The sequence below is a fragment of the Gallus gallus genome, chromosome 25, assembly GCF_016699485.2.
Source record: "Gallus gallus isolate bGalGal1 chromosome 25, bGalGal1.mat.broiler.GRCg7b, whole genome shotgun sequence".
Lineage (NCBI taxonomy): Eukaryota > Metazoa > Chordata > Aves > Galliformes > Phasianidae > Gallus > Gallus gallus.
In genome coordinates this window covers 1,942,331-1,963,648 of record NC_052556.1, presented here as the reverse complement: position 1 = coordinate 1,963,648, position 21,318 = coordinate 1,942,331, and the positions used below count along the sequence as shown (strand labels likewise).

The window sequence follows — 21,318 nt, the reverse complement described above, 5'->3', positions numbered from 1 at the left end:
TGCAGGTGAGGCCGTGTGCTCTCTTGTGGCTGAGCTCAACCACACGTCAAGCAAAGCGCTCTTGTGGAAGGTGAGAAATGCCCCAGGAGGGCTCAGGGCTGCAGGGCAGCGCTCAGCCTCCTTCCTCCTCACTGAACAGGCTGACAGTGACAGCTCCAGCATCTCCCTGCCTGCCCGGTGCGCCATGGGCTGCAGCAGAAAAGCAAGGAGGGGCAGCCTGGGTGCTCCCCTGTCCTCCTCCCAGCAGCTGGGGGTGCTCTGTTGGGATGCTCAGGTCTCCCCATACCCCTGGGACTCGTGGGTCCCTGTTCGATGGGGACAGAGAAGGACATGAGCTGCATCCCAGGGACATCCCAGGGACATGGGGACATCCCAGAACCCGGATGCAGAGTTTGGGGACACAAGGACCCAACAGGAGGCTGCTGTCAGGGTGAAGCTCACAGGATTTCAGTGCTGGGAGCACCTGAGGTGGTTGAGGAACAGCAGCCGTAGCAGCCCGGGGTTTCCCCTGCTGTGTGAAACGGATCGTGGCATCATCAATCCCCATACAGACAAATGGGTTTGAAATCACCCCTCGTGCCACGCACCGCTGCCCACCGCCATCTGCTCCGTGCTCCCTGGCTGAGCCCTGTTTGTAGAGCAGCACATGGAAAACGTCTGCTCCTTGCCTGCCCCGCTCAATGACACCACCACGAAGCAGCCCCCCTCCTGTGTGAGTTATTTATTGGTTTGCAGTGGCTGCCCCAGGCTCTGCCCGCCCTGGGGGGTGAGAGCACAACCCCACCGTCCCCTGTGGTCCCCCCTCCTTCCCCCCCCCCCCCCCCCCCCCCCTCCCCCGGCACTATTTGGAGGTGGGGGTGCCCTGGCCGAGCTGCAGCAGGGAATTGGTGGCGTAGTTCTGGAAGAGGGGCTGCAGGAACATCCCGACGGTGCCGAAGACGCAGACGAAGACGAAGATCCATAAGAAGAGGCGGTCGATGACCATGGCCACGTACTTCCAGTCCTCGCTCACCTGCGTGGGGCCGGGGATGGGTTTGGTCAGCTCAGGGGGGTTCAGCTCTTGGCCCTCTTATCCTGCGGAGCCCCAGATCTGCACCCTCAGCACTGCGGCTCCCTGGGCTCATCCCTGCCCTGGCAGCTCCTCTGCTGAGTGCAGGAAACTCATCTCGCTGCTCAGCCACGCTGGGGTTGTGTCCCCATCCCAGGCTGCCTCAAATCTGCAGCCTCACGGTGCTGCGGCAGCGGCTGCGTGGGTCAGCCCTCCTGGGAGCAGCCGTGTGCTGATGGGGAAAGGGGTCAGATATGGGGCTGGGGGGGCTCCTGGGGACGTGGCCAGGCAGGGACCCCATGGTGTGGGTGTGTACATCCCTTCCCAGAGCGTTGCATGCACCCCACAGCCCTGTATGTGCACGCCATAGCCCTGCTCACCTCTTGCAGCCCTCCATCCACATCGCAGCCCTTTGCACATCCCGTAGCTCTACGTAATGGTGTGCAGCCCACAGCCCCACCTGCACCCCATAACACTACCTGCACCCCATGCCCCATAGCCCCCCTGCACCCCATAACGCTGCCTGCATCCCATGTCCCATAGCCCCCTCTGTGCCCCATAATGCTGCCTGTGCCCCACTCCCCACAGCTCTGCCTACACCCCATAACGCTGCCTGCACCTCATGCCCCACAGCCCTGCCTGCCCCCTACCCCCCCTGCACCCCATAACGATGTCTGCACCCCATAACACTGCCTGCACCCCGTGCCCCACATCCCCACCTGCACCCCGCAGCCCTGCCTGCACCCTCCAGCTCTGCTTGGACCCCATACAGACACCCTACGCCTCCGCCTGCACCCCACACCCCAACCCTCATCCCTGCCCACGTATCCCCCCCCACTCACCCCACCCCAACTCACACTCTGGTCATCGTCCTCGCTGCGCATGTGGTCTGCAATGAAGCGCACTCCCTCCACCGCCTCCTCCAGCCCGCAGCCGCACGGTGCCGGGGGATCCGGCCCCTGCCCCTGCCGCTCCCGGTAACCATTGAGCCCCTCGGCTTTGGCAGCCCCAGGGTTGGCATAGCAGGCGCAGGCACGAGCACCGGCCCGGAGGAAAAGCGTGGCAGCTGCGGCACGCTCCTGGGTTTGGCGACGCTGGCGCAGGCGTTGCCTCGCGCAGTTCTGCTGCGGCTGCTTCATGAAGAGCAGCGCCGGGAGCTTGCGGAGGAAAAGGGTGCGCACCCAGGGCGGCATTGTGTGAGTGGTGGGCGAGCGGTGGTGCACGTTGAGCACGCAGACGCTGGTGACGATGGAGAAGGTCACCAGCACCATGGTGAACATGAGGTACTTGCCCACCAGCGGCACGTCCAGCGAGGTGGGCGGCACGATCTTGGAGATGAGCAGCAGGAAGACGGTGAGGGCGAGCAGGACGGAGATGCAGAGCGTCATCTTCTCTCCGCAGTCGGAGGGGAGGTAGAAGACGAGGATGGCCAGGGAGGTGATGAGGATGCAGGGGATGATGAGGTTGATGGTGTAGAAGAGCGGCTTGCGCCGGATGATGAAGTCGTAGGTGATGTCCACGTAGGTGGAGTCGTCCGGGTTCTCGTTGCGCCGTCCCGGCAGCGCCACGATGTCCCACTCGCCGCTGGGCGTGAAGTCATCCAGGCTGGCCACCTCGCTCTTCAGCACCAGGTCGATCTCGGTGCGGTCGTAGGTCCAGGAACGGAACTTCATGGTGCAGTTCTGTTGGTCGAAGGGGAAATGCTTCACCTCAATCTTGCACGCGCTCTTGTAGATGGCGGGGGGCAGCCAGAAGATGCTGCCGTCGTAGGAGATGACGGCGTTGGAGTAGAAGGAGACCTCGTACATCCCGTCGGCGCTGGGGGATGGGATGCACTGTCAGCCCTGGGGCCCAGCTGGGGTCCCCCCAAACACACACACACCCCCCTCCCCCCCCCAAAAAGCACCTACTTGTTGTAGAGTACCACATCAGGCAGCCAGATGTGCTTGGAGGGCAGGCGGACCTTCTTCATGTTGTCGAAGTCCTCCGGCTTCCAGGTGAGGCGATAGTCCTCCCATTCCTGCCAGCACCTGTGCTCAGCACGGCCCCACCGCAGGGAGGGGGCACTGGGGGGGCGGGGGGGGGGGTATGGGGCAAAGGGGTCCCAGCCCAGGAGGTATGGGGGTCCCGGAGCAGTGGGATCACAGGGCAGGGGGCACGGGAGTCCCAAATCATGGGCTATAGGGGATCCAAATCAGGGGGTGTGTGAGACCCGAGACAGTCGGTGTCACGGGGAAGGGGATGTGAGGATCCCAATTAGGGGGTAAGGGGGTCCCAGGGTAGGGATTTCCAAGGCATGAGGCAAAGGGGAACCAAACTGGGAGGTGGTCCTGGGGCAGGGGGATCACAGGGCAGGGGGTACAAGGCAGGAGGGCATGGGGGTCCCATAGCAGGTGATATGGGGGTCCTACAGCAAGGTGCAGGCGGTCTGCAGGTAGGAAGCACTGGGATCTCTCGCATGGGGCTCACCTGGGTCAGCCACACGTTGGTGGTCATGATCTGCTCCCGCTCGTGCTGCAGAGAGAAGGGGCAGTTACAGGGTGCTGGGGGGGTGGTTATGGGGTGGGGGTGGGGGGTTATAGGGTGCTGCGGGAGGTTATGGGGTCCAGGGAGGGAGGGGGGTTATGGGGTCCTGGGGGGTTATGAGGTCCTGGGAGGGGTTATGAGGTTCTGGTGGAGGGTTATGGGGTCGTGGGAGGGGTTATGGGGTCCTGGGGGGGAGTATGGGGTCCGGGGGGTTTATGGGGTCTGGGGGTAGGGGGATTTCGGGTCCTGGGAGTGGTTATGGGGTCCTGAGAGGTGCTATGGGGTCCTGGGGGAGGTTAGCGGGTCCTGGGGGGGTTGGGTTATGGGGTCCTGGGGGTGGTTATGGGCTGCCCGCTCCGTGCTGGGGTCCGGCACTCACCACACTGATGAGCTGTGCCAGTGACACCATGAGCTGCACGGTGACGAGCTGAGAGCCGTTGGTGGCCGGGCGGATGAGTTTGTTGTAGCGTGTGGGGTCCAGGAGGTATTCCACCAGGCGCTCCTCCGTGTCTGTGCACAGACTGCCTGCGGGGAGGGGGCTGAGCTGGGGGGCTGGGGGGCTGGGGGGGTGTGGGGGGTGGGTGTGTAACGGGGGTGGGTGTGAGGGGGTGATGGAGTGGTGGGGTGGGTGTGGGATGGGGGGGGTGTGGGATGGGGTGAGTGTGGGATGGAGTGGTGGGGTGTGGTGAGGTGAGTGTGTAATGGGGTGATGGGGTGATGGGATGGGGGTGTGGTGGGGTGTGTGATGGGGTGCAGTGGGGTGAATGTGAGTGTGTAATGGGGTGAAGGAGTGATGGGATGAGTGTGCAATGGGGTGATAGGGTGAGTGCGTGATGGGGTGTGAAGCTGTGATGGGGTAAATGTGAGTGTGTAACAAGGTGATGGAGTGATGGGATAGGCGTGTGATGGGGTGAGTGTGTAATGGGGTGTGATGGGGTGAGCGTGCATGTGTTGGGATGATGGTGAATGAGAGTGACGGGGTGACGTGAGTGTGTGTGTGTGTGATGCCGTGTGTGCAACGCTGTCTGACTGTGACAGCTGTGAGTGCCCAGGGGTGTGCAAGTCCAGCACTGCAGCTGTGACCGCTGGGGGACTGTGCGGGTGTGCAACGTGCGGGTGTGCAAGGTGATGGTGTGGGTGTGGAAGGTGATGGTGTGGGTGTGCAAGGTGATGGTGCGGGTGTGCAAGGTGATGCTGTGGGTGTGCAAGGTGATGGTGCGGGTGTGCAAGGTGATGGTGCGGGTGTGGAAGGTGATGGTGCGGGTGTGCAAGGTGATGGTGCAGCCGTGGATGGCTGTGAGTGTGTGGGGCTGTCGGGGTGCGGCTGTGCCCACGTCGGTCCCACTGCTCCCGGTGGACCGGGGTGTGTGTGTGTTGGGGGGGGGATTCCCGTTGGGTTCCCGGTGCCCCGCGGGGGTCCGCACAGCGCCGGGGTGGTGGTGGGGGTGGGGGGGGGGGTTGAGAGCATCCCAGAGCTGCACCCCCCCGTCCCGGCCCCGCCGGACCCCCGCCCCTCAGCGGGCACTGCGGGGCGGTAACGGGCCTTCCCCGCCCCTCCCTCCGACATCGCTGCCTACCGGGAGCAGCCCCGGGCCCGCCGCAGCCCCCTCCCCTCTGTGCTTCCCCCCCACCCCCCCCGCCACCCGGTGCCGGTGCTTACGTCGGAGCGCGGCGAGGAGGCAGAGGACGCGGAGCAGCGCCATGGGGGCGGCCCGCTGCCTCCGCCGGTGCCGGTCCCGGTGCCGCTGCCCCGGCGCTGTCCCCGGTGCTGCCCGCGCTCTCCGCGGTGCTGGAGCCGGCGGCGGCGGCGGCGGCGGCGGCCCGGGCGGGGCGGCCCCGGGCGAGAGGCGGTGCCGTGCGCTGTGCCGGGGCCGCCCCGCGCCGCTCCGCTCCGCCGCCGTCAGCGCCGCCGTCAGCGGGGCCGCGGCCGCTCCGCCCCCGCCCCGCCGCCACCGGGAGCACCGGGATGGGGAGCTGGGGGAGGGGGGGGGGGGGGGGGGGGGGGGGGGGGCACCGGGAACCGGGCAGGGTGAGGGAACCGGGCAGCTCCCGGTGCCCGCCGCAGCCGCCCCCGCTCTGTGCTGGCTCGGTACCGGCTGGGCCCCGGGGAGAACGTGGACCCGCTGCGCTCCGCTCAGGCCCGGACCCTCGGGAGGGCCCCGCCCGCACCGGGGGCACCGATCTCCGGGACCCCCAAACCGGGACGCCCCAGGCCCCGCCCCCTCATCTGGCCCCGCCCCCTAATCCATAGGCCACGCCCATCGGCTCTGTGGGCCCCTCCCCCTCGGGGCGCATCGAGCCCCGCCCCCTCTTCCGCCCCTCCCTCCGCTTCACGCCTCTGCGGTACGTCACTTCCGGCGCTCTGCACAGCCCCGCCTCTCGTGCAGGCGCTTCCGGCCGTTTCCCCCGCCCCTTCCGCTCGCGGCGGGAGGGGTCACTTCCGGCGCGCGGGGCCATCCCGCCGCCATCTTGGGCCGGCTCCGGGGTCTGCGGCGGGGCCCGGGGCCGTCGGGGCGGAGCGGGTCCCTCCATGGGAAGATGCAGCGGGCGGGGGCGGAGGAGGCGGCGGGGTCGCAGGCGGCGGCGGGGGGAGCCGGGCGGAGCGGGGCCGGGCTGGCGGCGGCCCCGGCCGGGCGGCTCCTGAAGCGGGAGCTGCGGCTGCTCGAGTCCATCTTCCACCGCGGCCACGAGCGGTTCCGCATCGGCAGCGCCTGCCCCGACGAGATCAGCTGCGAGTTCGTGCCGGGGGCGGGCGCCAGGGCCGGGGGCTCCGCTTCCCGTGGGCCGCCGCCGGGGCCCGTCCGCATCCACTGCAACATCACGGTGAGGGCCGGAGGGCGGCGGGGCGGGCGGTTAACGGGCCCGGGGTGGGCCGCGTGCCGGGTCTGGGGCGATACCGGGCGCCGTTCGGTCGTTGGGCCGCGGCCGTTTGCGGGGCCTGCGGGCTCGGCGCTCCGTCGTATCGGGGTCCCGGGGCCGCGTCCGCCCGAGCGCCGTAGCACCGAGCGGGGGGACGGATCGCTGGCCACGCTGCCCCGTTCGGTTGGGGCCCACCGGCACCGCGTTGCTGCCGCGGGACTCGGGAGGGGATTCTCCTGCACCAAAGCAGGGCTTTGGCCACGGGAATGGGACGTTTGCGGGATGTCCTGGCGGGGTTGGGCTCCGGGTTCGTTCATCATCCACTCACGGAGCTTCCCGAGGGTTGTGGGGCTGCGGTTCCAACATAGGGAGCCTGGAGCTCTGAGGAGCAGCACACAGTGCTGGCGGTGGTAATGTGTGTGGGAGCCTTTCCTACAGCCCTTCCATCCCAGCATGAGATGCACCACCAGGCGTTATCAGTGTCCCGCACGAGCCCCTCTCTCAGCCCCCGTTAAATGCTCCTCGGTGCTGAGATCCCACTGAGTTTCCCCTGCACTGTCAGAGTAGTGCGATGGCATTGGGGGTTTTGTAGTGTTCAGCTCCTTCTCCTTCCTCCCAGGAGTCTTATCCAGCTGTTCCCCCCATCTGGTCAGTGGAGTCGGATGATCCCAACCTGGCAGCTATCCTGGAGAGGCTGGTGGAAGTCAGGAAAGGAAATACGCTGGTGAGAGGTGCTGGTGGGGAGGGATTGGGGCGGGGGGGGGGGGTGGCTGCTTATAGTGTCAGCTTTGAACCTGCTGAGGTGGGGGAATGCTTCTGCTCCCACAGAGGGTTTAGGAATCGCAGTATCAGCAGCTCTGGCTCCTGTAGGTGTGCCTTCCCATGCATTTGCACTTGGGGTTTTCTCCTGCTCAGCTTGGAGGGCAGAAAGGAGCATCTGTGGGGTCTTTGCTCACCTGGGAGGTGGGAGTTCTGGGGATGGCTGAGGCTCAGCTCCCCGTGCTGCTGTGTTTCTCTGACGCCTCTCTGCTCCCTGTGCAGCTTCTGCAGCACCTGAAGCGAATAATTTCAGACCTGTGCAAACTCTACAACCTCCCCCAGCATCCCGACGTGGAAATGTTGGACCAACCTCTGCCGGCAGAACAGGTGAGGAACCCAGGGTGAGGTTTTCCATGGGAGCTGTCTTCTTTTAAAGGCTGAGCCTTCCTAACACTGAAGAAGGGCTGCAGCAAGTGAGGGTCTGTCTCTTGTCCTTTGGTGCTGCTGCCTGGCCAGCTCAGTGGGCCCTCCAGTTTAATGCCTGCCAGTATTTGAGATGTTTCTTATCTGATTTCTTCTAACTGCTTCCCTCACCTCGTTCCTCTGTAGCTGCTTGGGTTTATAACCTTCTATAAAGCTCCTTGGCTTTGTTCTGCCTTTCAATTGGGTCTGCGTGTAAATGTCACCTCAGAAGCGTCTCAGAAAGCAGGGGAGCAGAGGAAGCTCACAACGTGATCTTTGTCTTTTTGTCCTTGCAGAGCACGCAGGAAGAGGTGTCCTCTGAAGAGGAAGATGAAGAGATGCCAGAGGTAAGTGCCTCCTCGCTGTGTACCAGGCAGCTGCAAGATGTCTATGAGAGATGCTGAGGCCCAGAGGTCACGTTTGGGTGAAGCTGGAGGAGGCCAGGCAGGACAAGAGCCCTTTGGAACCAGTTTGGTTTAAAATTTGTTTGTTCTTAGCATTTTCCTGCCGTGCACCCAAATCCTGGTCACCGAGCAGGAGTGGTGCGTTGGCAAAACACGAAGGACTGCAGCGGTGACCTCTGAGGGCGGGTAAATGAGGTGAGGTCAGAGCCCCTCAGATGGGTTCTCAGTTTGTGCTGCCATGCTTTGGAGTCTGGAATTTCCTCACAAGTAATTTGCTTTCTGGGATGAGTGCGTAGGGCTGAGTTGTGTGGCTGGCAGGAGAGCCGCGCGGTGGGAATTGGACTCATGCAGAGAAGATTAGGTGGGATGGCTCGGCGTGTGAGGGAGATAATTGGCAGGAGAGGCAGAGGCAGCCATGCTTCAGTGCAGGCTGAGAATATCACGCTGAAAAACCCACAGGCTCCGGTTGTTTGGTTTGTGGTTTAGAGATCTCTAGAAGTGGGTGGAATAATCTTGAGATCTCCATGGTGACGTCGTGCGATGCACTTCTCCTCGGGTGCCTGAGGTCTGTGCACCTCAGAGCACTGTGGAAGCAGAGGGCAGGTCACTTGGCAGCAGCCAAGCACTTGTTGGGCTTATAGCCAAGTGAGTATCTTGCTAAACTGAGGCCTTTACAAAGGTCCCTAGAGAAAACATGGAGGCTTAAACTGCTACCACGCGTAACCTCGCTCGTCTGCAAGCTTGCTCCTTCTGGGTAAATCTGCGGTGTGTCAATCCTTGTGCTCGTGTAAGCTGGGAAAGAAAGCCTCAGGAAGTGAGCTAGCAAGAAGCGTTGCCCCATCGTGCTCTCTGCTAACACCTTGCTTTGTGCAGCAGGCTGTGCTGCCGTGGAGAGCAAAGGTTTCCTGCTGGGCTGTGTCGGGAGAGCAGAGCAGCAGAGCTGTGCCCTGCTGCAGAGATGCGTTATATACAGGTTAATCCACTCGAGGGATTTTCTGGCAGGATCTATTTTCCCTTTGTGATGGTCTAAAAATGTCAAAGCCTTTCCCGAAGTGCCGCTCTTCCAGAATAGCAGCAGCTAGCCTGGAGAGGCCGAAGCAAACACTTGCTCAGAGGATTTAATACCAGTGCTGGAGCTCTGTGTATCCACAGCCATTTGCAGGCAGCCCAACTCAGCACACTGATGCTGCGGCAGCGACTGCTGTGCTACAGAAGCAACGTCTGCAGCGGTCCCTGATTGCTGCAAACCGTTTTCAGCTGATGTGGCATGGCACACGTCAGCCCAAAGGATGCTGTTGTGGAAGGGGATGAGGGGCAGCACCTCTGCCCTTGCTGGGGAAGAGCACTGGGAGCAGAGCGAGAGCTGAGCTGATGTAGAAGAGCCTCCAGATACGCTGTGAAATGTGACCTCTCTTTGAGAGGAGAACGTCCTGTGGGTCTTGGGAGTCTGTTCTTGTGCTCCTGGTGACCCGTGTTTGTGCTGAGCATCCACGGAGCGGGGATAATCCTGCCCAGCTGCAGTGCCCACGCTTTGTTCCAGCCTCCAGAAACGCAGCACGGGGCTGCTGGAGCCAATGCACAGCGCTCTTCAGCCACACTGAGGCTCATTGGGGAGCATCTGTAAGATTAATGGCTAATTATAACCAGGCGTGAGACTTGGCAGAGAGGGATTCAGTGAACAAAGAGCTTGTGTGAGCCCAATTTAAATCTGGAAAGGGAAGTGTGCCTGTCTGCCTGCTGGCTTTGGCACAGGACGCAGCCTGGTGCCTGAAGCTTCCTCATTGAGCGTGTCCAGGCCTTGTGCTAAAGTCTTCTCTTCCACAAAGTGCTTGTGCTTGGGATCCCTCAGCCCAAAGGATTCCAACCACACATCTCTGCACTTAGAGCAGGGAGCAGTGAGGTGGGTCTGGTGCCATCTCTCCTCTCCCCCTCGCAGGACACCGAGGACTTGGACCACTATGAGATGAAAGAAGAGGAGCCAGCAGACGGAAGGAAAACGGAGGATGAAGGCATTGGGAAGGAAAACCTGGCCATTTTAGAGAAAATAAAAAAGAACCAGAGGCAAGATTACTTAAATGTACGTGCCTCCCAGAGGGCGGGAGGGTTGGGGAAGCAGAGGGGCCTGAGTCAAAGGGGCCGGCTCTGGCCCATGGGTACAGCGGTGGCTCATGGGGATGGTTGAGGGTAATGCAGAGAAGCTGGAGAAGCGCTCCCAGGCTTCAGGAAGCCTTCCTGCAGCAGGGTTTGGGGATCCCCTGTGCCCCCAGGGCCTCACCTCTGGCCGTGGAGAAGGGTGGTGGGTTGTGTTTTATGCTCCTGGGCTGACATCTCATGCAGCTGAGAGGGCAGGGAGATGCTTTTGCTGCAGCCGCACTGTGTGAGCGATGTGCTCGTGTGAGGCAAGGGAAATTGATGCAGAGAGAAAAGGGGAAAACTTGAGAGAGGGAGGGGGCACAGCGAGGTGTGGTTTGGGGCTGTGCAGGGGCTGTGGTCTGGGCATTGGTTGTGGTGAGAGCAGTGTAACAGCGCAGCTTCTCCCCTCCTGAATCCTTGCAGGGTGCAGTGTCTGGGTCTGTGCAGGCCACTGACCGGCTAATGAAGGAGCTCAGGGATATTTACAGATCACCAAGTTTCAAGGGCGGTGAGTACCGTGATCCCTGTGAGCCTGGGGCTTCTCTTGTCCTTCAGGGTGGCACCTGGTGGGTCTCAGGGATGGATCCTTCGCTGTGTGCTCAGCTGGCGTGGGCAGAGTCTCAGGTTTTGGGGTGCTGTGGCTCGGCTCAGTCGGGAGCAATAGAACTGCCCGTGTCACGATGGTTTCTTTGCAGGACAGTCTGTGCCAGGCTGAGGATGTGCTGCAGGGCTCGGGGGGGCGTTGCAGTCTGGGTGATGGGTCATCCCCCTGTCTGGTCCCCCCCCCTCTTCTGACTCATCCTTTCACCTTGCAGGTTACTATGCAGTTGAACTAGTGAATGACAGCCTGTACGATTGGAACGTCAAACTCCTGAAGTAGGTGGCGCAGTTTGGGATGGTGGAATCCTGGTGGTGGGACCAAAACAATCCCCAATGAGCAGGGGGGGGGCGGGCAGCGAGCAGGGCAGAGCTTGGGTTGGCCTCTTAGTCTTGTGGGCAGCTGGCTTCTCTCCAGAGAAACATGAGCTGATCTGAGGGCTCTGCAAGTCTGTCTGCTGTTCCTAGAGTCCTGGAAGAGGTGCATCAGGCAAAACCCCGAGCTCTCACACCCTCCAGACACCAGTGCTGCCTTTCCCTTGGGCCGGGCGGTCTTTATTTTTAAGCTGGCATGCAAAAAGGGTGTGATGGTCTTCTCTGGAAACCGGGAGCAGAATGCTGGCAGCGCATGCTGTCACTGCCCTCTGGGTGTGAACCCCAGGGCCCCCCCGTGGCAGCTGGGTTGTGCAGGTATGGGAGCTGTGGGCTCCATTGGCAGCGAGCGTGGCTGAGTCGACGTGCAGCACCTCCACTCTGAAAGCCTTTGGGCTTTCCTTCCAACAGGGTTGACGAGGATAGCGCTTTGCACAACGATCTCCAGATCCTCAAAGAAAAAGAAGGAACAGATTTCATCCTCCTAAACTTCTCCTTTAAAGTAAGGCTTCCCAAACCCAGCATCCTCAATGCACCCCTGCTGCCCTGAGCCACCAGAGAAGACATTCCTCAATGCGTTTCCTTCCCTTCTCTTGTTCCAGGATAACTTTCCTTTCGATCCACCATTTGTAAGGGTTGTGTCCCCAGTGCTGTCGGGGGGGTAAGTAACGGTTGGCAGATGGTTTTTCTTCCTTTCTTTTGGTTTTGTTGGGGTTTTTTTTCCTTTGGTTGGAGCAAACAGCTCTCCTGCAGAGCAGGGGGTGGGCATGGCTGCGTCCATCTCTGGCATAACTTTGCCCATATTCCTTCCCCAAGGTATGTCCTGGGTGGCGGTGCCATCTGCATGGAGCTGCTGACCAAACAGGTGAGTCCCAGAGCTCGAAGCCTGGTTCCTGGCTTGCTGCTTTCACCCATGCTAGCCAAATCCTGCTCCTGCCGGCAGCTGAGGGCTTGTGCTGCCTGCATAGGGCTTGGAGAAGGCCTTCCTCTGCCTCTGGGAGGCTCAGCCCATGCTCCCATCCACGCTGACCTCCCTGCTGTGTGTGCTCTGTCCCTTAGGGCTGGAGCAGCGCATACTCCATCGAGTCTGTAATCATGCAGATCAGCGCAACTCTGGTGAAAGGGAAAGCACGAGTGCAATTTGGAGCCAATAAGGTAAGGCCCAATGTGTGTGGGGCAGCCGGGCAGGGCTTGGGAAGAACAAAACTGCTCTGCTCTGAGCAGCTCCTGCGGGTGTTTGGGGGCAGGAGTGCCCGTGCAGAGGTTTCTGTGGGTGTGCTGTGGCCCTGAGAGCCTTTGGGAAGGAGAGGGTGGGCATCTGGGGAATATCCTCTGCACTGAGTGAGCTGAAAATTGGTTTGGAGGGATAGATGCAAGTGAGAAGGCAACCAGCCACGCGTCAGCATGGTTGGTGTAGGGAAAGCCCATGAGCTGCTTTGTTACTCTGGCTTCTAGCTGGACTGACCGTCACCCTGCCTTCCCTTGCAGAATCAGTACAGCCTGACAAGAGCACAGCAGTCCTACAAATCCCTGGTTCAGATCCACGAGAAGAATGGTAAGGCCCGAGGGGTGGGCTGTGCCTTTCTCTTTTGCTGCTCGAGGACGATGTGGTACCATTTGGTGTGGAATAACACGGAGGGAAAGCACCCTGGTAAGCCGGGTGCCCTCCTGGCCAGGTGTAGTGTGTGTCCTGAGCCCCATGGAAGTGGGGCTCGGCGTATTTGTGCTGTGGCTTTTCCTGCTTGGGGGAATTTCCAGGTTGTAGGGTTTGCATCCGTGTGCAGCCACATCCCTCACCCACCTGTGTTCCTTTTTTCAGGCTGGTACACACCACCCAAGGAGGACGGCTAGCGCAGACACTGCAGGACCCATCTGCTCACTCCCAAATGCTGTACTCGGATCTTACCACGCCTCTCCGGCTTTCTCCCAGGATATAATAGCTCTGCCTGTTGCAGGACAATAATGGCTGTTATAAACTTTAAAAGAAAACTGTTTAAGCAGTTGGACTGACCTAAAACACTTGCTGGACCCTTGTTAGCAGGCATTCTTATTAAAACAAACTTTTGAGCCTCTTGTATCGCTGGAAACTTTTGACTCTACTCCAGTCTAGAGCGTCCTCCTTACCTATGCTATGGATTTAATTTATTTTCTTATTTCATGTACACTGCTTTTTTTTGTTACAGTGTATGATGGATGTGTATGGAAAATGTATCTTTGGAGAAAAATTACAGTTTGTTAATTTGAAGGTTAGTGGTGTAGTATTTATTTTGCTTAAGCTGCTGTTTTGTACCTGGGGCAGCTGTGGTGAGGATATGGATGGGGGTGGGTAGATAAATGGCCACAGCTGTGAGTGGAGCCAAGCAGGGAAGCCTGGAGCAACTTTGGGAAGGAGAGAGCCCTTCTTTGTGGGTGACTGAGGAGCTCCAGTTGCCTTTTGCCACCTGTGCCCACATCCCACCCTCCCTGAGCCTCAGGTTGCTGGAAGGAAGGAAGGAAGGGAAGGAGCTCAGGGTGCTGCAGCTGCTCTGCTGCGAGTCTTGGGCTGGAGGGCATCGCTGACTCATTAGTGTCACAACCAGCCAGCCCATCAGTGCTCATTCGTGGGGTTTGAATAAAAGCGATGAGGAAATCAAAGGGCCTCAGAAGTTCGTTATCTCACCCGGCAGCTGCTCTGCTCATTACCCCTTTGCCCCACTTTGAGCCTTGAAAGACGCAGCTGAGAGGAGGTTAACGAGAAGCTATGGTGGGGCTCTGCTGGGGGCTATTTTTAAGCACTGTGCTGTAGGGCAGGAGGAGAAATGGGTGCCAGAAACCTTGAGGAGCCCTCCAAGGAGAAATGCAAAGTCCTGTCCTGGGGAGGAACTGCAACCCCTCTGCTGGGAGGAGAGGCTGAGGGTTGGGGCTGCCTGGTGGGGCAGAGGGGGCTCAGGGGGTCCCCATCGTGGCCATAAATCCCTGCAGGGACATATACGGGAATTGGAGCCCAGCTCTGCTCGGTGCAATGGGGACAACCTGGAGCTCCAGGAGTGGTGCTGCACGGCTGCACTGATATCTCAGCTGGGGCTGAATGCTGCCCAGCAGCCGAAGTGATGCTCAGCCCCACAGCTCCTACCCCGGTGCTGCAGAACCCTCCAACGCTGAGCCTTATGGGGTTCTCCCTTTGCTCAGCTCAGCGCCCCACAGCCCGGCTCCCAGCCCCATAAGGAGCCGAACGGGGTGGGATTTTCTGCCGCTGGTCACAGTGCTGCGCTGCAATGGGGCTGAGCTGCAGCAGGTGTGGGGTCAGCGGCTGCACGCAGGGATCTTCCGGGGTCTGTGTGCAGATTCAGTGCTTCGGGGTCAATGTGCAGCGTCCTTGGGGTCAGAGCACGGCGTCTGTGTGCGATCCCAGTGCACGGGGGCTGGGGGGGGGGGGAGGGATCGTGGGGTCGGATCGGTGCTCCCGCTGCCCCCGCCCGCCCTACCCCAGACCCCACTCGGCCACCACCGGACGGGGACCCCTCGTGTCGCCCCGCGGTGCCCCGCGCAGAGCCGCCCCGTCGGGCCGGGCCCGATCCCCGCCACCCCCCCGGGGCCGCCCCCTCCGGATCTGGGCGGGAGCTCCGGCCCCGCCGCCCCCCTCCGGCCGCTTCCAGCCCCGCCGGGCTCCGTCCGTCCGTCCGTCCCGTCCGGTCCCGTCCCGCCGCCGTCGCATGGGGCCCCCCGGGCCGGCGTGACCGAGCCGCACTCCCGGGGATCGCCCCCACCGCGGAGCCGCGACGGCCCCGGCCGCCCTCGAGGGGCACTCAGCGCGGAGCTGCCCCGGAGCGCCGACCGAAGACCCCCCCCCGCCCCCGCCCGGGGCTGGAGCCGCGCAGAGCCCCCCCCGCGCCCATCGCTGGAGCAGAGCCCGGACCCCCCCCCTCCGCCCCCGACCTCCGGGGGCGCCGCCGGACCCCGTCCCCGTCGGGGCGAGGGACGCTCGGAGCGGCCCCCGGTGCTCGGGGCGGGGGGAGAGCTGCGCTGGCCCTGACCCCACCGCCGGCCCCGGGGGGGCGCGCCCCCGGCCCTATGGCGGCCAAATGGTTCAAGGAGTTCCCCTCCAACCTGAGGACGGGCTCGGAGAAAGCGCGGCCGAGCAAACCGGGAGGCACCGCCCGTAAGAGCCTGGGGGGCACCGAACCTCCCGGGGGGGCCCCGCCGGGGAAAAGCCGCAAAAACTCGGCGGCGGAGGTGGGGGGCTGCAGGGCCGCGTACCCCCCCGGGGCCGGCAAGGACGGGGGCGGCCGTCTGTCGCGGGACAACCTGCAGGGACTGCTGCAAGCCGCCGCCGGGAGGATGCGCAAAAACTCGAAGGTGGAGGGGGTCGCGGCCGAGGGACCCCCCCGGAGCTGCGGGACGTACATCAACCGCCTGATCAAAGTGGAAGCCCACGAGAAAAACCCCAAGGGCTACCCCAGCGCCGGGCCCGCACCCGAGGAGAAGGGCAAGAGCCCCAAAACGGAGACGGTAAGGGGGGGGGGGTGCGTGGGGTGGGGTGGGATCGTGGCACCCCCTGCCGTCCCCTGACCCCACTGACCCGTTAAATCAATGCTCCCGTAGAGCTCTGCTGGGAACAGGAATGGGGTACGGGGAGCGGTGGCCATGGCGACGGGGCTGTGTCCCCAAGCAGCGCCTTTTGGGTTTACCCTCCACCGCCTCCAAATGGCCCCGAGGACCCCCACAGACCCCCGGGGTGAACGGGATGGGCGCTGCCCCCACCCAACAGTGCCACTCGTGGCCAACACAAACCCTACACCGGGTGCTGGGGGGGGTGGCTGCCATCCCGCCTGGGCACATCCAGGAGCAGTGACAGCATCCCTGGTGCCCACCTGAGCTGCTGTGTGCCCCCTCCCCACCCCCCCCTCCCCCAGGTCATCATCCTGGAGGACTACGCCGACCCCTACGATGCCAAACGCACCAAAGGGCAGCGGGATGCCGAGCGCCTGGGGGAGAACGACGGCTACATGGAGCCCTACGACGCACAGCAGATGATCACAGGTGCGTGCTGCGGCGTGCCGCGGTGTCATTTGGTCTGCCATCGTGTGCCGTGGTGTGCCACGGTGTGTCCTGGTGTGCCCTGATTGCCATCGTGGGCCATAGTGTGCCATGGTGGGACTTGGTCTTCCATGATGTGCCATAATGTGCAGCTTGGTGTGCCGTGGTGTTCCATGGTGTGCCGTGGTGTTCCATGGTGTGCTGTGGTGTTCCATGGTGTGCCGTGGTGTTCCATGGTGTGCCATAATGTGTCTTGGTGTGCCATGAGTGCCATCATGTGCCGTAGTGTGCCATGATACGACTTGGTGTGCCATGATGTGCCACAGTGTGTGACGTGGTGTGCCGTGGTATGCCATGATGTGTCTTGGTGTGCCATAATGTGTCTTGGTGTGCCATGATGTGCCATCATGTGCCGTAGTGTGCCATGATATGACTTGGTGTGCCATGATGTGCCATCATGTGCCGTAGTGTGCCATGGTCTGACTTGCTGTGCCACCATGAGCCATGCCATGCCACGGTGTACCACGATACACCATCCCATGCCGTCCTATGCCGCTCCGCACCGCTGGCACCGCACAGCACCGGGGCCGGCAGCCGGGGACCCACCCGGCGCGGAGCTTTGGGAACAGGAAAGCTGCTCTCCCATTTCCTGCACTGCTCCCCGTGATAAGGTGTGTGCCACGCTGCTGCCCCACGGCGCAAAGCCCGGTGCCACCAGCAGCACTCAGGGCCGGGATGCAGCGCAGGGCTGTGCCTTGAGGGGTCCCGTTGGCACCGCGCCCCATGGGGACCCCATGGCTCTGTGTCCCCCCACCCCCAGGCTGTGCCCCCCACTCCACCCAGGGGGCCGCAGCCGGACAGAATAACAGGAACTGAGTCGGCCGGAAGCAGGGAATAAAGGATTTGCTGCTGATGGCTTTTTTCCGTGCAGGGCAGCCCCGGAGTTGTGGGACCAAATGGGGCGGAGGGGGCTTATTTGGGCAGAGGGGGTATTTGGGGTGGGGGGGGGGGCAGAGCGCCGGGGGTGTCCCAGGGTGGGGGTGTGTGGGGCGTAGCATCCTGCAGCCCCACTTCCTCCGGGATCCCGGCGCCAGCGCTGTGGGGCCGCGACAGTGGGACGGCGACCGGGCGCCACGGGGATGGGCGCCTTCCTGCCCCTCCCGGCCCCACGCGTTATGGGGTCATGAGGTGTCAATGAGGGGAAGGGGGGGGTACGGCCCCCTCCCCAACCCAACACCCTCTGTCCCCACAGAGGTCCGCCGCCGCGGCTCCAAAGACCCCCTGGTAAAGGCTCTCCTGCTGCTGGATGAGGCGGGGAGCAAAGCGGAGGTGGCCAAGAAGGTCGGGGGGGGCAGCGAGGCGGTGGGGCGGGGGCCGCAGCTCTACGACACCCCCTATGAACCCGGGGCTGATGAGCGCCCGGCGGCTGAGTATGAGCAGCCCTGGGAGTGGAAGAAGGAGCAGATCGTGAAGGCGCTGTCGGGTAAGGGCTGGGATGGGGAGGGGGCTCTGGGGCTGCGGTGGGGGCTCAGCTCCCCTCCATCCATCCATCCATCCATCCATGGATGGGGAGGGGCTGCAGGGCTGTGGTGGGAGCTCAGCTTCCCCCATCCATCCATCCATCCATCCATGGAGGGGGAGGGGGCTGCAGGGCTGCAGTGGGGGCTCAGCTTCACCCATCCATCCATCCATCCGTGGACAGAGGAGGGGCTGCGGAGCTGCAGTGGGGGCTCAGCTCCCCTCCATCGATCCATCCATCCATCCATTCATGGGGAGGGGCTGCGGGGCTGTGAAGGGGGCTCTGCTCCCCCCATCCATCCATCCCTCCATGGAGGGGGAGGGGGCTGCAGGGCTGTGGTGGGGGTTCTGCTCCCCCCATCCATCCATCCATCCATGCATCCATCCATCCATCCATCCATGGACAGAGGAGGGGCTGCAGGGCTGCAGTGGGGGCTCAGCTCCCCCTGTCCATCCGTCCATCCGTCCATCCATCCATCCATGGATGGAGAGGGGACTCCAGGGCTGCAATGGTGGCTCTCCTCCGCCCCCATCCATCCATCCATCCATCCATCCATCCATCCATCCATCCATCCATCCATCTCCCCCCCTCCAGTTCAGTTTGAGGGCTCTGAGCGGCCCCGGGAGGAGGCAGCACGGCAGCACCTCCGCCAGAAGAGTTGGACCCCACGCATGGTGAAACCATCGGAGCAGAGCGAGGGGGAGCGCGTGGACCCCGCCGTGTCGCTGGAGAAGCAGCCGTGGGTCACGGGCTGAGCCGGGGGGTGGCGTTGTGGTGGGGGTGGTGGGGGGGGGTCTGGGCACAGCTCACAGTCCCCCCTTGACTCCCCCAGGTGGTACCATGGGGCCATCACCCGTGCGGAGGCTGAGAGCCGGCTGCAGGCGTGCAAGGAAGCCGGGTACCTGGTGCGCACCAGCGAGAGCGGCAGTGGGAAGTACTCCATTGCCCTCAAGTGAGTGGGGCTGGGGTGGGGGGCACTTGGTGGGGGGGGGGTCCTGGTATTGGGATGGGATGGAGGGGGTCTTGATGTTGGGATGGGGGTGTTGGTACTGGGATGGGGGGATCTTGGTAGTGGTGGGGGGGTATTGGTACTGGGATGGGATGGGATGAGATGGGATGGGGGAGAGTCTTGATGTTGGGATGGGGGTCCTGGTACTGGGATGGGGGGATCTTGGTAGTGGTGAGGGGGTATTGGTACTGGGACGGGAGGGGATGGAGGGGGTCTTGACCTTGGGATGAGGGAATCTTGGCAATGGGGAAGGGGTCCTGATAATGGGATGGGATGGGATGGGATGGGATGGGATGGGATGGAGGGGGTCTTGACACTGCCTTGGGGGTCCTGGTATGGGGATGGGGGGGGTCTTGGCAATGGGGAAGGGGTCCTGGCACTGGGATGGGGGGGCTTGATACTGGGGAGGGGGTTGTGGCAGTGGGACGGGCTGGTGCTGACACTGAGATGGGGAGGGGCTTGGTAGTGGGTTGGGGGTTCTGGCGCTGGGATGGAGCGGTCTCAGCACTGGATGTGGTCATGTTGGTACTGGGAGGGGATCCTGGGATGGGGCGATTCCAGCACCGGGATGGGGGTTCTGGTGTTCACAAGGATGGGGGACGGGGGGGTCCCAGCAGTGGGGTGGGGGGGCCCAGCACAGGAGGATCGCCCCATGGAGGGCAGCGGCCGCCCCGTGGGAATCACTGCTTTCTGAGCATAGCCCCAATGGAGTGGCACCCCTCGTCCCGACCCCCGCCCGCCCCCCAGCCCGGGGGAAACGGCCGTCCCGGAGCTGCCCGGTGCCGATTCGGGGGGGGGGGGGAAGGGGGAAGGGGGCAGAGCGTCCCCTCCCACCCTCATTGTCGGCGGCGCTGGCGGCGTTTCCTTCCTGAGGAAGCGGAGCCCCCGGAGCCGAAACAATCAGAGCGGGACTGGAACAAACACAGGGGCGGACGCGGCCCCGCAGCGCCGGGTGGGACCCATCGGGGGGCTTCCCCCCCCCCCCACCACCACCCCCCACCCCTCTCCATGACCACCACCACCCCTCCTCCCATTCATCCCCGCAGGACCAGCCAAGGCTGCGTGCACATCCTGGTGGCGCAGACCAAGGACCATAAGTACACGCTGAGCCAGGCCAGCGGGGGCTTCGCCAGCGTCCCCGAGGTCGTGCATTATTACTCCACCGAGAAGCTGCCCTTCAAAGGGGCCGAGCACATGGCCCTGCTGCACCCCGTGCACTGCAAGATGCACTGACTGGGCTGGGAATGCCCCCGGGGGGGGTCCCACGGTGTGTCGTCGTTGTCGTCGTTCCCCCCCCCCCCCCCCCCCCCCCCCATTTGATGGGGTGAAGGTGGCTGCCGGACCTATTGATGCAGATAGGGGATGGTGCGTCCCCCCCTCCCGAGCCCTGGTTTGGGGTGGGGGATGCGCTGAGGTCGGGCGCTGTGATGGAGGTGTGAAATAAAGATGTTGGCTGAGAGGAGAGGGGTGAGATGGGATGGAGGAGGGTGGGAAGGGATGGGATGGAATGGAGTAGGATGGAGTTGAGTGGGATGGAATGGGATGGAGTTGGGTTGGATGGGATGGGATGGAGTAGGATGGAGTTGAGTGGGATGGGATGGAGTTGGGTTGGATGGGATGGGATAGGGATGGAGTGGGGTGGAGGGGTGGGATGGGATGGAGTTGAGTGGGATGGGATGGAGGTACAATGGGGTGGAGATGGGTCGGGAGCGCCGAGGATGTGGGGGATGGGGATGGAGTGGGGGCAGAGGGTGCAGGGATGGGGTTGGAAGGACCACAGTGGGGTGGGGAGATGGATGGGGGGAGCAAAATGGGGCAGGGATGTGGCTGGGGACTCCAGGGGTGCAGGAAAGGCACTGAGGGCTGTAGTGGGGCGGGGGGGATGTGGCTGAGGACCCCAGGGGTGCCATGGGGCCACGCAGGATGGGCTCAGCATGCGGCTCTGTGCTGCACGCAGCACCAGGTGCAGGTGAAACCAGGACAGGTTTCCGGGTGGGGGTGACCCTGGGGTACAGCCCCGGATGGGGCCCACGTGTGGGCACGGGAGAATGAGGGCAGAATGGCCCTGGGGGGAGGGGGGGGGACAGGGTTGGGTGTGCCCCATGGGTGCCATTGGGAGAGTTGGGATTGGGGCTCCCCCCGTGCACACATCTGCATCCTGTGGGGCTTTTTATAGTTTGGGGCCGGGGGGGGACTGTGGCATCCCCACAGCACCCAACACTGCAGCCCTCACCCTGCGGTTTCCTGCACAGCTGCAGCTCTGGGGCCTTGCATAACAGGAGGGGGGGGGGGGGGGGGGTGCTGGGGGGCACAGGGGGCATGAGCTGCAGGGCACGGGGTGCAGCTCATGGCATGGCTTGGGGTGTGGGGTGCACCGTATTGGGGTGCACGGTTACTGAGGCACAGCCTGGCATAGAGTGCAAGGCATAGGGGTGCAATGAGTAACAGTGCTTGGCACGGGGGGGGGGCTATGGGACACTGGGGGGCTATGGGACACTGGGGGGTTATGGGACTGGTTGGGGGGGCTATGGCACGGATTGGGGGGTCTATGGCACATGGGAGGACTGTGGCACAGGGGGCGCATGACATGGTGCAGTTTGGCACAGGGGTGCAC

The 21,318-nt window shown here is 62.9% G+C and overlaps 3 protein-coding genes across 3 annotated transcripts; 2 read left to right on the top strand and 1 right to left on the bottom strand.

Annotated features, from left to right (window-relative positions):
* Nucleotides 1–706: 706 nt before the first annotated feature.
* On the bottom strand, nt 707–5,380 carry CHRNB2 (cholinergic receptor nicotinic beta 2 subunit). Its single transcript, NM_204813.2, has 6 exons — nt 5,235–5,380; nt 3,954–4,099; nt 3,518–3,562; nt 2,959–3,068; nt 1,906–2,866; nt 707–1,012 (listed from the first exon to the last, which is right to left on the bottom strand). The coding sequence occupies exons 1-6, from the start codon at nt 5,275–5,277 to the stop codon at nt 842–844; spliced, it is 1,476 nt and encodes a 491-aa protein (NP_990144.1). The 5' UTR covers nt 5,278–5,380; the 3' UTR covers nt 707–841.
* Nucleotides 5,381–6,010: 630 nt separating this feature from the next.
* Nucleotides 6,011–13,405, top strand: UBE2Q1 (ubiquitin conjugating enzyme E2 Q1). The gene is made up of 13 exons (XM_025143464.3): nt 6,011–6,397; nt 7,053–7,157; nt 7,475–7,579; nt 7,951–8,001; nt 9,995–10,135; nt 10,615–10,699; nt 11,007–11,067; nt 11,572–11,662; nt 11,763–11,821; nt 11,977–12,025; nt 12,220–12,315; nt 12,649–12,715; nt 12,980–13,405. Exons 1-13 carry the CDS (start codon nt 6,113–6,115, stop codon nt 13,009–13,011), a joined length of 1,227 nt encoding a protein of 408 aa, XP_024999232.1. The 5' UTR covers nt 6,011–6,112; the 3' UTR covers nt 13,012–13,405.
* A 1,097-nt stretch (nt 13,406–14,502) lies between these two features.
* On the top strand, nt 14,503–20,163 carry SHE (Src homology 2 domain containing E). Its single transcript, XM_015298515.3, has 6 exons — nt 14,503–15,648; nt 16,053–16,179; nt 17,429–17,659; nt 18,290–18,434; nt 18,528–18,647; nt 19,751–20,163. The coding sequence occupies exons 1-6, from the start codon at nt 14,503–14,505 to the stop codon at nt 19,935–19,937; spliced, it is 1,956 nt and encodes a 651-aa protein (XP_015154001.2). The 3' UTR covers nt 19,938–20,163.
* Nucleotides 20,164–21,318: the final 1,155 nt, after the last annotated feature.